Source organism: Chelonia mydas, chromosome 1 (genome assembly GCF_015237465.2).
Source record: "Chelonia mydas isolate rCheMyd1 chromosome 1, rCheMyd1.pri.v2, whole genome shotgun sequence".
Classification (NCBI taxonomy): Eukaryota; Metazoa; Chordata; order Testudines; family Cheloniidae; genus Chelonia; species Chelonia mydas.
The window spans coordinates 38411065-38425746 of NC_057849.1; the positions used below are offsets into that span (position 1 = coordinate 38411065).

Sequence of the window (14682 nt, forward strand, 5' to 3'; positions counted from 1 at the left end):
GAGTCTGAGGCATCTGTAGGAAGAGCTATCTGGGTGGAATGAATTTCTTCTATAGCCCATTGTGAAAGCTAAGTGTCCTTGATGGGCCATCGATACATAGCTGTCTGTCCTTAATGTAAATACCAACTGGTGGGTATTACCCAGGAATACAGCATATGTGTAGGATGCCAGCACATAGCCAATATTCATAACTTCAGATACACAAAGATATACATACATATAAACAGGATAATCACACTTAGCAAATCAGAACTTTTCCATTCTCTTCCCATGCCACTATGGTATAACCCGTGCCTCACCATCAAGGCCAACTCCATGCTTAAAATAATTTGGATAGAAAAAAGATTAACAAAAATTAAAGCTATAATACAAGATGATAGAATTGCCTCCTTCAGTTACATGTGTAACAAATATCCACTGTCTCACAGTTTCCTTTCTTTTAGCGGCTACGCTCAAGGATTCATGCAAGGATAAGGGACAATTGGTCTGTTTCAACTCCTTTATCTCAATATGGAAAGAAAGGCACTTTAAAAATGATTTATACGTGGCTTAATGCTGTGCATTATCCTCTCAATCTCAGTGAAAAATGAGGGGGAAAAAACCCCCTCAGCCTTACTATCACAACAGAAACCTGGGAGGATATCTGGCTTAATGTGAATGATACTTTAAGTTCTTTATCCTTGCAATTCTTCCAGAACAAGATATTAAAAAGGTACTACTGGATTCCAGAATGTTTAAGGGTAGACTGACAACAGAGTTAATGGCGGAAATGCAAACAGTCACATGCCAACTTTTCACATATCCTCTATGCCTGTCCAAAAAAAACCAAACCCAAAAACCAAACCAAACCCAAACCTCCTCCCCACCAACCATGTGTTCTGGAACACCGTATTCTGTGCTCTCTCAAACACTAAGTGTTGCTATCTTTCCTTCTGAAGCTTGTGTATTTTAAGAGTGCTGGATTAGTTGGTATTACCAGTTAACATTAAAAAATAGATTGCAGTAACTATTTCAGTGGCTATAAGATTTATTTTGAGAAAATGGATATCTGCATTTCCTCCCTCATACACAAAGAGCTCTCTGCTACTGAATATTGCATTTTGTCCAGATTTCACAAATAATTAATGTTGAATTTTGTAAAATCATGACTAGTATGGAAAAAGTGAAGAAGTGTTGTTTACCCTTTCACACAATACAAAAACCAGGGGTCACCCGATGAAATTAATGGTCAGCAGGTTTAATACAAACAAGAGGAAGTACTTTTTCACACAATGCACAGCTAACCTATTGAACTTATTGCCATGGGATGTTGTGATGGCCATAAGTATAATTGGGTTCAAAAAAGAACTGCATAAGTTCGTAGAGGATAGGTCCATCAATGGCTATTATTCAAGTAAGCAAGGGACACAAGCCCATGCTCAGGGCAACTCTAAACCTCTGACTACCAGAAGCTGGGAGTGGAAAAGAGGGGTGAATCACTCCATAATTGCCCTGTTGCACTGCCCCGAAGCACTGTTATGGGGAAAATGGACCATGGTCTGATCCAATACGGACGCTCTTCTGTTCTTAACAAGAAGGAAGAAATGAAGCAATGGAAGGAAGCATAAAGGTCAAGAACACAGGAGGTAGCAGACTTGGTCTCAGATCTTGCAAAGAGTTCTGCATGCATGCATTGCTGTACCTGCTTGAGTCACATCTATGTCAGTGGTGCTGCATGTAGGTGCAAGGGTCTGCCTGGCTAGAGCTCATGAAGGATTAGGACCCTGGGTAGCTCAGAGCACAATCTGAAATAGAACAGGCTGGAATAGTTTGAAAAGCACCCTAAGCTACAGCACATCAGGAGCTAAATATTTCAGAAGAGAGGACCATGTATTTGGATGCACTTTATGGAGGGAATACTAAAGTGTTAGTTGAATTTTAACCTCATTTCACCTTTGCAACAGAGAAGGAAATCTTTCATAAATGAAAAGAAATTTGTTCATTATATCCAAAATGCATCATGAAGGATCCTAGTATCTGTTGAAAAGTGGGCTGTAGGCTTTCATAGAGCCTAGCGTCTGAAAGCTCAGATCCCAGTGAGAGCTGAGGTATAACTGGAAAAGCATGTTTAAAAGAAAAGGCAGAATGGTTATCCTACCTGTAAATTTCAAGTCTTCACATCTGAGCCACCCATTCAGAAAACAGGGATTGTTCCAAACTCTTTGCTGGCTCTCACACACAATGACCAGTCTGTGCTAGGAGCTTTTGCACTAACCAGGTCTCCTCTATTGATGTACACTTCCATCTCCACTTGTTTCTTCTCTAGTATCTAAACACTATTCCTATGCACAAAAACACTCAGTGACATGTTATTTAATAAAGCTAATATAAACTCCACAAGGGATTCTCTGGATTAGTGGATAAAATTCCCTGTTAACTGTTCCCGTTTTTCCTAATTTCTGTCTGTCTGTCTTTAGAATGTGAGCAACTTGAGTATAAACTGTATCTTCCTATCTGGAAAGTGCCTGGCACATTGTAGGTGCTACATAAACAAATAAGCCTAATTATTGGATCGGACTCTCAATACCAATAAACTACACATTTCTTTCTTCACTACTACCTACATAACACCTGGGCTTGGGCTTTAATACTAAAAAAGAAAGGGGAGTGAAGAAGCTGAAAAGAAGTCCTAAACATAGTTCTTTTGAATTACTCCACCTATAGGGTGACCAGATGTCCCGATTATATAGGGACAGTCCCGATTTTTGGGTCTTCTTCTTATATAGGCTCCTATTATCTCCCACCCCGTCCCGATTTTTCACATTTGCTGTCTGGTCACCCTATCCACCTATGATGTATTCCTTAAACATAGCCAGATCAAGAGGCAAATCAGTCAATAGAAATCACCAATTATCTGACAAATTTCTTCAGCTGAAACAAAGTCAGCTGAGCCACAATTCCTCTCACAAAGAAGTCCAGCCTAAATATATCATTGGAAAAATAAAACTGGGCAAATTGTTTTGTTGGTTCCTCTGGAAAGTCAAATTAACAGTGGAAATTAAACTATGAACTGTAAATCAGTGTTTTATTATTCAGTATTAATCATGATTCATGTTATAAGCTGATCCACAACTGGTGTCAGGAAGAAATATTTCTCTCCCCTTCCCTATAGATTATATGCATTATGGGGGTTTTACTTCCCTGAGGCATCAGTCATTGATTACTGTTGAATATAAGATACTCGCCTTAGATACCATGATTAGAGATGCCACAAAAGCACTTAGACTATAGATCTCATTCATCATGAAAAGTCCCATGTTTCTAAAAGATGTTTGTAAAGATATTCAACTATATGGATTGGGCTATTTCCATTTACTTCAAGGAGCCTTTGATCAGGCCTCTTGTAAGGAAGTTTTAATTTTTCTATCACATTTTAAAGAGATACTGTCCCAAGGATAGATTACTTCTTTATGAAGGCTAGAAACAGCTTTAGGGGCTAAGGCTCAGTTATGTTTTTTGGTGAAGTCCTCCATAAATGAAATATGAACAAAACTGCTTTAGCATTCAGAAGAGACCAGGAATTTAGCTTCTCCAAATTTGAATTGATGTGGAAAAATGTTCGTGTTTTTCCTTTAGAAAACAGGTTTTGCTGATGATTTTGTTGATTTTAAGTCCAATACTTTAAATATGATTTTTAGAAAATAGAGTTTCTCCTCCTTAGAAGCTTTCAATTACTTTGAAACAAGACATTCAGAATCAGGAAACAGTTTTCTTTCTTTCATGGATGGGTTTGAGCAAATTATTTTAAATGACTCTGGAGACCATACTTTGAGAATGAGGAGAAACCAGCTTTTAAGCTGCTGTTTCAGGGTACTATCCCTATCCAGGAAAGCACCTAAGCACTTTCCTGAAACGGGAACTTACTTCAGCGCAATGCTTAAGTACTTTTCCGAACTGGGGTCTAAATATGCAGAGGCATGAGCTATAGAATGATATGGTCTTGGATTTCTGCCGTAATTCCATTTTGGATAAAATGAACAAAAATGCATGAATGTGTATCTGGAGAACCTGTCAACAAAAGAAAATTTATGTTTTGGAAATATAACTATGAAGGGGAGAATACTTCTGAATAAGCTGAATTTCCCTCTCCACCCAACTGGGAATCTATTAAGTCCCTATTAAGTAAATTAACTCGGTGCACTGCACAGGTGCCGACACTGTGGGTGCTCCAGGGGGCTGGAGCACCACAGGGAAAAAAAAAAGAAGATTGGTAGAGAGCACCCATCAGCAGCCACCCTCTCAGCACCTCCCCCTCCCCACAGTGCCTTCTGCCAGCCCTGCTGATCAGCGCCTCCCACCCACTGCAGATCAGCTGTTCCGCGGCATTCAGGAGGCACTGGGGGGGAGAGGGGAGGAGCGAGGGCAAGGCACTCGGGGGGAGGGAGCAGAGCAGCAGTGGGAAGAGGCAGGGCAGGGGAGGGGAGGGGAGGGGCCTTGGGCGGACCTGGAGGAGAGCATCCCCCGGCACATTAGAAAGTCGGCGCATATAGTGAACAGGGAGTATGGGAATGTTTCTAGCCTCCTTTTCTCTCCTCCCTATGAAAGAAAAATACCTTCAAAGCATTTGCCTCCCAATGCAACCAAAATATTCTCTGAGGTTGGCATACCTATGCGGGAGCACTCTAACAATGGGGCATTTGGAATCCAACATTTCATCAGAAAGGGCTCTAGTTAGGGGAAAGGACAAAATCAATCTACATGTATGGTAGAAAAACAAAAGCATATATTATTATATGTCCTTTCATTTATTTTAACAACTCTGACATATCTAACAGAATGGAGGGCTCTGTGTTCGAACCCATGCAAGGCCAAAGAGAAATGTGAGTCTGAGCTGTATGTCAACTGAGAGGAAGCCCGATTCATGTGCAAATTCTTTAGCAGATTACTTTGTCTAGCCGTTTTTGTGGAAGAAGCCAGAAGCAGTGCATGTGCTCCACATTAGTGAAGAGGACGGTAGAAAAGGCAAGCTTGCTTATAAATAAAAAGCATCTTTAAGCATCTCTGTATTTGAAAGAACTATCCAGATAATATATGCCATGTTAATAAATAACATTAAAAATAATAAAAATGTTAAAGACAAGCCAGTGACCAATTAAACTAAACTTTACTTTGCCTGAGGCTAAGTACAGTTCAGGCAGTGATTGAAAGTTCTTACATTACCCTGCAGCTCTTATGTGGCCAAATTTGATCTTCTTGTCTCAAAAGAGCCAATTTACTCTGATGATTCATATCCTCTTGAATCAGCAATCACCAGTTTTTCCTCCCAGTTGTAGGCGGTAATTTCTGAAGCAGACTATTATTCTTTGGGGATTTAATTTAAAACCATTTTTATTTTACTTTGACCACAATGTGAAATTTTAAGACTGATGATGATCCAGAAGTTATTCACTGCTATGAAAAAAGCTATTGCAATGAGTTTAACAGATTTGCCAGGGTAAAGTACATTAAATAACAACAGTGGACCTCAAAGAAATTAACTGTATCTCTTTATTGTTAACCAATTCATGTTATCCAAAATAGTAGATGTAATTGTAGCTTAATTGTACAACACAAAACATGATGCTAAGGGGAAAACATGTTGAAATTTACTTCACCAAGTACTCATTAAATGCATTCATAATAGCTCTGTATCAATAAGTGTTCCCAACTATTGGTAATAACCACTCTGGATCATTGTGAAAATCTACATTTCAAATAGTTGTTCCTGGTTATTTAGAAAAATTCACACAGCTTTATAAATGGATTAGATCCATTTTAATTCTAATCTATATATTGTAGATTTATGAACAACAAATTTAACTGGTATTTTTCAACATTGATAAACTGATGCAGTAATGTTAGTGCACACATTTCAGGAAAAACCATAAAAACCCACTGATAGCACAGTATTTCACCTGCTATGGCAAATGGTTCTAACACTTTGGAAATTCAAATGCTCATGCAGGAAGCCTGAGATACACAAACTGTTCTTTCAATGCACTGCAAGTAGAAACAGTAGACTTCCACCAACCCGTTTTGAAGTATGGGCACAACATTTGCACACCAGTCTTTTCAAGGTTAACCAGCTATTTTTAGCCCCACAACCCAAAATATATTAAATCAACTTTATACCCTTTTCCATGATATCATCCCACAGTGTGTCTTTAACTCAGCAAAATCAAAAAAAGCTCAGTTGAACTGTTCATAAATAACTTGAACCTATTGTGTCTGAAAAAATGTTTAATAAAATGGCATATTTTAATAGATAAGTGTAAATTTATGAGTGCATAATACCAAATGGAAGATTGCTGAACCATCCTCAGAGAAAGCAGGGCTTTTTCCAGCTAGACACTAACCAGGGTACTATAAAGTGAAGAATAATTGCAGTCCATGTTAGTTGTAAAATAATTTCTTAATTTATAAATTTCTTAAAGGAAAGACTCACTTTCTATGAACTATTTGACCCTCTAAAATTAAGAAAATTCTCTTGTTTAAACCTCCTTTTCCAGAGTTTGAGACAACTGAGCAACAATGATCAGACATCAGATACAATAACAATTACACACTGGCATCATTGAGAAATGAAGCTACAAGCCTCTTTTTTTCCCCCAATTATGGGTATTTTCATTTGGTACAGAGAAACCCATAAACACAAACAAATTCCACACCCCTCCCGTAAGATAGTATACCAGTGACAGGTTACAGTTTTAATGTATATCATATCATTTTATAATTTAACTCAACAAAAAGGCAGTTAAGCAGTATTTAGCACTATAAATCCTTCTTGAAGTAAAACAAAATCTTAAAAGTAAAGATTCCTATCTTTCTATAGTATCATAAGATGAAAGTCAATTTGCACACTCAAGTTTACTTGGTGTTTGAAGGACCAGTCATCATGTATATAGTAGTGAGGTAGGATACTGTCCCCTCCTTGGGACTGATGTTTTCATATGCTCCCTTGCCAGAAAGGTCCAGGTTTTTCTGATTGCAATTATAATAATAATAAAAAAAACAGGATACAAGATTCTTGTATTTTGTTTTTCTTTTCTTTGCTTAATTAGAACATTTCTACACATCTAAAGTGAAAAAGTAATACTTATTTAGGCCAATCGCAGACAACTGCTGCCTACAGGTAGTGTTCCATTTTAAAATCTCTGCTGGAACCTACTACCTGCCATCTAGACCTTTGTGAACAGGTAGGCAAAGAAAACCATCAATGATGACAGGACATGAAACACCCAGAGAATTCAGCTCTGTGAAAAAATGATAAAGTCAGCAATATCAAACTCCTAAGGAGATGTGGCTACATGGGAAAATGTAATTTCAAACTGCATCACACTGAAATAGTATCCATCAGTTTTAGGTTCAGATCTAATCTCCTTTCTGACTTTGTGTTTTGGTAATACATACACACTTGACAGTCATGATAATAGTAAGTGCCAGTCTTCAAGAGAACAAGCGGCACAAACTATGAAAATGGAAAATAAAATGTAAGACAATGGAAACCTTCTGCCCCCATTCCTCTCTCCCTCCTGACAAAGCCAAAGATGACAGACTGCCTTATTGTTGAATGGGTTCCCCTAAATTTGTCTTTTTACCACCACAGTCAAACTGGTATAAGTGCTTTGGCAAAGTGGGGTACAATCTTCAAATCTGCAAAGGCCTGCTTTTTTCTCTGTTGGTGGTTCAGCTTTACGAAGAACATATATGCAAAACAGCAGCTCTCACATTGCCTCAAACTCATCAATACGCTGCTTTGTATTCCCTTGTCGGATTTGTCGAAGAGTCTTGTACTTGTCACGACCTGCTTTAACGTTCTCAGCATGGAGGACATCATTTTGTGTTTTCTTGGTTTCATCTCTGGCTTGGGCCAACTCAGAACTTAGTGTCTGTGGGAATAAAATATTTGAGTTTCAGCATTTTCACTCCTCGGCACCAAAACTTAGGATTTCCTGACAACATATGATCTACAGTCTTGGACAGGGATTTGCTAAATGCCAACTATAGGAATGCTTCCTGCTATGCTCAAGAAAGAAGTGAAAATACCTGACTGTGCTGAAGCTGTTAGATACATCATGCAGACTGAGAGGTTAACAAACCTGGAGACAAAGGGTCTTCACATTCTAATATCCAGGAGGAAAATTCTAATAAGAGCAAGGGAACATAGTCTGGTAGGAGAAGCTAGGGCTTGACTTTACTCTAGTTTCTACTTAACTGAAAGGTAGCAACTATTTACCTCTCTGCTTGAGTACCATGACCATCACAGCAGGAGCATATTTACACAATTCAGAAAATATTGTTTGTTGGTAAAATACTGACACTGAGAAAAAACAGGAGCTCACGTTCGTTTTAGTATCTTCATAGAAAAATGGTACCTTTATGTTGTATTAGTAAATTGTCCAATGACAGATTACTTTTTAAAAAAAGGACAGAAAAAAATGAAACATTATCTTCTAGAGTCTAACTGTTTGAATGGAGATAAAATTCTCTCCTAACAGGTTTATGTTTTTACTTTGCTTTTTACATTTCTAGATACTGTGAGCTGCTGCTGAGAAACGCAAATAATACTCACTGAACAAAACACCAGTTAGTATGGTACAACAATTTTTGGTTCAGAAATTAAAGGATTAAGTTTTAAAGATTATAGTGTACTACAGGGGAATTTACATTTTTAATATTTGATTGTAAATATTTGTGGTAGTGCAGCATCACATTGATATGTACACTTTTTAAACTATACACAGAGTATGTTATTCTACTCCGAGTCTTATTTACTCAGTTTTATGCAGTTTAGTTACAAATCTAGTAAGTGATAAAACATGCGAAGGAAACTACACATTACAGTTTCACTTAAATGTGCTGCTTAAATACACAAGATTTTCAGCAATTAAGGAATAAAAAACTGAAGGCTTAATTATACCATTAATGCAACCACAACCTTCATTACCTGGAGCTGTTTCTTAACACGTTCATTTTTCTGTGTCTCTGTTACCCGTTCTTCCTCACTTCTGTGGTTCATGACACCATCAGAAGACAGTTCTGCACTAGCTTCAGCATTGTTCTCATCATGTTCATCATGCTCATTCTCTGTTGGAGGAATAACTGGTGGTGGAGGAGGTGGTGGTGGTGGTGGAGGAGCAGACATTACAGTCTTCAGTTCTTCTTTGGTCTTTTCCAAATCCTCTTGGGCTGCAAAAGCCTAAATAATAATACTAGTACTTAGCATTTATATAGTTTCACCTTCAAAGTGATCTAAAAATAATCCAAGAATTAAAAAGAAAATAGTTTAAATGTCTACATATATGGTAACCACTCCTTCTGTACACTAGCAGAGTCATTTATAGACTGAAACCTGTGAGGATATAAGCCAGAGTGGAAAGGAGTTCTGATGAGAGTATTTTTCTCCACATTGATTTATCGCTCAGTATTCTGAAATTAAATAGATATTTTGTATGGTTTGAAGAAGTTGGAGGACTAGGTCTTTTGGGGTGGGATTTTCAAAGGAGCCAAAGGCAGACATGTACCCAACCTCACTAAATTTCAATGGGAATTGTGCACCTAACTCCCTCCTTTGAAAATCCCAACTTAATACACAATGAGAGTTTATTACTTTGTGCTGCCATTCTGAGGCTTCCTCTTCCTTCTTCTTCTTGGCCTCCTCTAGAAGTGCAATCTTGGCAGTGAATTCAGCAAGTTCTGCTGCCTAAAAACAAGAGAATTAAACAAGCAGAAAGATTAATTTGCTACTCATTTTTGGCTATGCGTAGAAGGGGCAAAGCTTTTGCTATGCTTTGGGCTAGAAGAATTAACTAACTAGGAGCTCAATCACTAAAAGTACTATTTTAAAAGGTACAAAAAATATAAATGAGCTAGGAGAAATTCTATGCTGCACCTCACAGGAAGCACTGCCTAGTGAGGAGGGCTTTAAGTCACCTTTGTACGTCCCAGATTCTGAGCTGGCTGGGGGCTGATACAGCCCCAGGTGTGAATTAGAACAGCCCCAGGAGCTCCTAACATTTACAGAAGCCTTATCTGGGCTACCTACATGCTGGCACCACAGCACAAAATCTCAGGGTTTGTCTTCACTACTGGGGTAAGATGACCTAAATTACGCTACTCCAGCTACATGAATAACATAGCTGAAGATGACATAGCTTAGATCGACTTACCGCAGTGTCTTCACTGTGTTGCATCGACGGGAGACGCTCTCCTGTTGATTTACCTTAATCCTCTCAGGGAGTTGGAGTACCGGGGTTGACCGGAGAGCGCTCTGCCGTTGATTTAGCAGGTCTTCACTAGACCAACTAAACTGACCCCTGCTGCATCGATTGCAGCAGCGCTGATCTCAGAATCATAGAAGATTAGGGTTGGAAGGGACCTCAGGAGGTCATCTAGTCCAATCCCCTGCTCAAAAGCAGGACCAATCCCAACTAAATCAAATCTAAATCTCCCGATAGTGAAGACCATAGAATCATAGAATCACAGAATATCAGGGTTGGAAGGGACCCCAGAAGGTCATCTAGTCCAACCCCCTGCTCGAAGCAGGACCAAGTCCCAGTTAAATCATCCCAGCCAGGGCTTTGTCAAGCCTGACCTTAAAAACTTCTAAGGAAGGAGATTCTACCACCTCCCTAGGTAACGCATTCCAGTGTTTCACCACCCTCTTAGTGAAAAAGTTTTTCCTAATATCCAATCTAAACCTCCCCCATTGCAACTTGAGACCATTACTCCTTGTTCTGTCATCTGCTACCATTGAGAACAGTCTAGAGCCATCCTCTTTGGAACCCCCTTTCAGGTAGTTGAAAGCAGCTATCAAATCCCCCCTCATTCTTCTCTTCTGCAGACTAAACAATCCCAGCTCCCTCAGCCTCTCCTCATAAGTCATGTGCTCTAGACCCCTAATCATTTTTGTTGCCCTTCGCTGGACTCTCTCCAATTTATCCACATCCTTCTTGTAGTGTGGGGCCCAAAACTGGACACAGTACTCCAGATGAGGCCTCACCAGTGTCGAATAGAGGGGAACGATCACGTCCCTCGATCTGCTCGCTATGCCCCTACTTATACATCCCAAAATGCCATTGGCCTTCTTGGCAACAAGGGCACACTGCTGACTCATATCCAGCTTCTCGTCCACTGTCACCCCTAGGTCCTTTTCCGCAGAACTGCTGCCTAGCCATTCGGTCCCTAGTCTGTAGCGGTGCATTGGATTCTTCCATCCTAAGTGCAGGACCCTGCACTTATCCTTATTGAACCTCATCAGATTTCTTTTGGCCCAATCCTCCAATTTGTCTAGGTCCTTCTGTATCCTATCCCTCCACTCCAGCGTATCTACCACTCCCCCCAGTTTAGTATCATCCGCAAATTTGCTGAGAGTGCAATCCACACCACCCTCCAGATCATTTATGAAGATATTGAACAAAACCGGCCCCAGGACCGACCCCTGGGGCACTCCACTTGACACCGGCTGCCAACTAGACATGGAGCCATTGATCACTACCCGTTGAGCCCGACAATCTAGCCAGCTTTCTACCCACCTTATAGTGCATTCATCCAGCCCATACTTCCTTAACTTGCTGACAAGAATACTGTGGGAGACCGTGTCAAAAGCTTTGCTAAAGTCAAGAAACAATACATCCACTGCTTTCCCTTCATCCACAGAACCAGTAATCTCATCATAAAAGGCGATTAGATTAGTCAGGCATGACCTTCCCTTGGTGAATCCATGCTGACTGTTCCTGATCACTTTCCTCTCATGTAAGTGCTTCAGGATTGATTCTTTGAGGACCTGCTCCATGATTTTTCCAGGGACTGAGGTGAGGCTGACTGGCCTGTAGTTCCCAGGATCCTCCTTCTTCCCTTTTTTAAAGATTGGCACTACATTAGCCTTTTTCCAGTCATCCGGGACTTCCCCCGTTCGCCACGAGTTTTCAAAGATAATGGCCAAGGGCTCTGCAATCACAGCCGCCAATTCCTTCAGCACTCTCGGATGCAACTCGTCCGGCCCCATGGACTTGTGCACGTCCAGCTTTTCTAAATAGTCCCTAACCACATCTATCTCCACAGAGGGCTGGCCATCTCTTCCCCATTTTGTGATGCCCAGCGCAGCAGTCTGGGAGCTGACCTTGTTCGTGAAGACAGAGGCAAAAAAAGCATTGAGTACATTAGCTTTTTCCACATCCTCTGTCACTAGGTTGCCTCCCTCATTCAGTAAGGGGCCCACACTGACCAGCCCTCAGTGCTATGGTAACTCTCCTTCTCACTCTCAGGCCTATCTGTTACAGATGGGGACTGCAGGGGGTCAGGGTAGGGCTGCTCCTACACTGGAGGAAATTCTCCCTGGATAACTATGGTGCCTTTATAATATAGTGTGTACAGGCCAGGGCCTGGAATCAACCTACTATATTTTCTTACTTTCTACCCTCAGTGATGGAAAAGGGAAAAACTTATATAGTTGAGGTCAAACATAATATTTTCTTAAGCTTAATTTTTTCCCATTTAACAGAAAGATCAGCCTCTCAATGGGATGAAAATGACTGGCTATCTTACAGTGAAAGAAACTAAGGGAAGCCATTCTGGTTCTCAACCAGATGAACCTGAAAATTAGGCAGGGGTTTGTTTCAGAGTGGCTATATAGGACGTATCTGTGAGGGAAGCATACTATGGCTTCCCTGTGTCCGCCGCCAAATCTTATTTTCTGCTGTGGGTAGCAATACAGTGGGAGATAGCCATATTCTGGCAACTTCTCAACAGTGATCTCTATGATAGCAGAGTATGCTGATGTATGCCACCTATACAGGGAACTTTAGTTATTATGAAAAAATACTTCTACATTCTGGGTGGGATTTTCAAAAGCGCTCAGCACTGGCCAACTCTCCTCCCAAAAGAAGTCAGCAGGAATTTTATGATTGATTTCATTGGAAGCAGAATTAGGCAACACTGAATTTTCCTGAAAACTCACCCTAAAATTTTAATGTACAATTTCTTTAAATAATACAAGTATATTAGTGTAATATGGTCCCATAATGAGCAATCGAGCACAGCATGTTACCAGACACTAAAGGACTGCAATGGCTCCTGGAGGTGACTGTGGGAAAACCTACAAAGGATGTCACTACATGCTATGAGTAAGATATTTCAGTATAAATTCCATGTACTTTTGGCATTTTAAATTTATTATTAATAATGAACAGGTCAAACTATTGTGATTGCCACTTATGTAAAAGGTATCAATCTGCTTATCAAAGCTGGAATCTAATGGTCAAGGTAACTTACAGGTACATATGTTCCATCAAGGAAGAGTATCTGTTTCTTTCAACAAAAAGGTAATTAATGTCAAACCCCAAAAGGCTGTATTTTCAACTTATTGAAATAACTGTAACTTGATTTCAACTACTTACTAGCTGCTCCTGATTCTTCATCTGATCAGCAGCCTGTTTGGCTAGAGCAGCTTTAGCCTCTTCTGCAGCTCGACGGTCTTTTTCCAGGCGCTCTGCTTCTTCTTTTGCTCGCTTTCGTTCTTGATCCAGTTCTAGAGCTTTTCTTGTCTGTTCTTCCAGCTCTGTCCAAAGGAAGGTTCACAAAATACACCGTTCGTTGGTTTTTGTACTGATAAATATAAATGTATCAAATTTTATATTCTCTATTAAGTCAATAAATTACCCAAACTGTAAGTTATTTAAAAAGTTGGCCAAGATTTTAGGGTGACTAAGGTTAGGCTCCTAAAGTCCATATTTAAGCACCTAAATAAGTGGTCTGATTAAAGCCAATGGAAGTTGCTGAGCATTCAGCACTTTTGACATTCAGGACACATTTTTAAGGTGCCTAAAGTTAGGCTCCTGTTGTTTTTAAATCTTGGCCATTATCTTTAACTGTTCATCACATAGGACTTGATTTTCAGAAGCCCTGGCAGTTTACAACACAATTTGCAGAGAATAAGAGGTGGGGTGGCTCAGCACCTCTGAAAATTCTTTATCTCCTTATTAATAAAATAAGGCTTAAAGATACTTTCATCTCTTTGGAAAGGAAAGGCGTATATGTTAAATATTTTGCCACGGCATTTCACATAACCATTTTAATACAAAAGATAAGCGAAAAGCCATTATATCCCACTAAAATGGGTAGCAACCATTCCTTATCCACAGAGGAATCTGCTGGCCATTTTAAGTAAGCATCTCTACTACTAGAAGATAAGAGCAGTAAGGTTCAGAGAGCTAGTCCCTGGAAAACAGTGTTTTAACAGAATTTATGCCACAAAGTGCGTATTTAGGTAATTATACTCTTTCATTACCATGGTGTAAGTGTCTGGGTTTAATCTGGGCATCTGCAATTAGTTTTGCCTTTTCCTTTAGGTTACATTTGTGAATTTCTTTTTTCTATTACGTTGAACTTTCAAGAAAAGTTATACAATCTTACATTTTCAGTATGACTAAATGAAGTCAAATTGTATAGTCTCTCTAAATGTGACTAGTGTCAGTTTTTCTAACAATGTAAAAAGATATTTTATGAACCTTAGATCCAAAAAACTTTGATATTGCTTCTCTGCAAGAAATTAATTTACTATCCAGAGAAGCCAAATAACTTCAATTTCAAAAGGGAGTGGATAGGAGAATTTTAATCAAAAAAGCTATATTTTTTTAAAAGTCATTTAACCACCAGTTTATCAAA

General features: G+C 39.5%; 1 protein-coding gene across 1 annotated transcript in view; it reads right to left on the bottom strand.

Moving 5' to 3' along the window:
• Positions 1–5508: 5508 nt before the first annotated feature.
• The window catches only part of RDX (radixin), a 100790-nt gene continuing 91616 nt past the window's right edge, over positions 5509–14682 (bottom strand). The window contains exons 11-14 of the mRNA XM_037890479.2: positions 13416–13576; positions 9629–9721; positions 8966–9217; positions 5509–7907 (exon numbers count right to left, since the gene is read on the bottom strand). Of these exons, the coding sequence (XP_037746407.1) occupies positions 7743–7907; positions 8966–9217; positions 9629–9721; positions 13416–13576 (671 nt within the window). The 3' untranslated portion in view covers positions 5509–7742. The remainder of the gene's footprint in view (positions 7908–8965; positions 9218–9628; positions 9722–13415; positions 13577–14682) is intronic.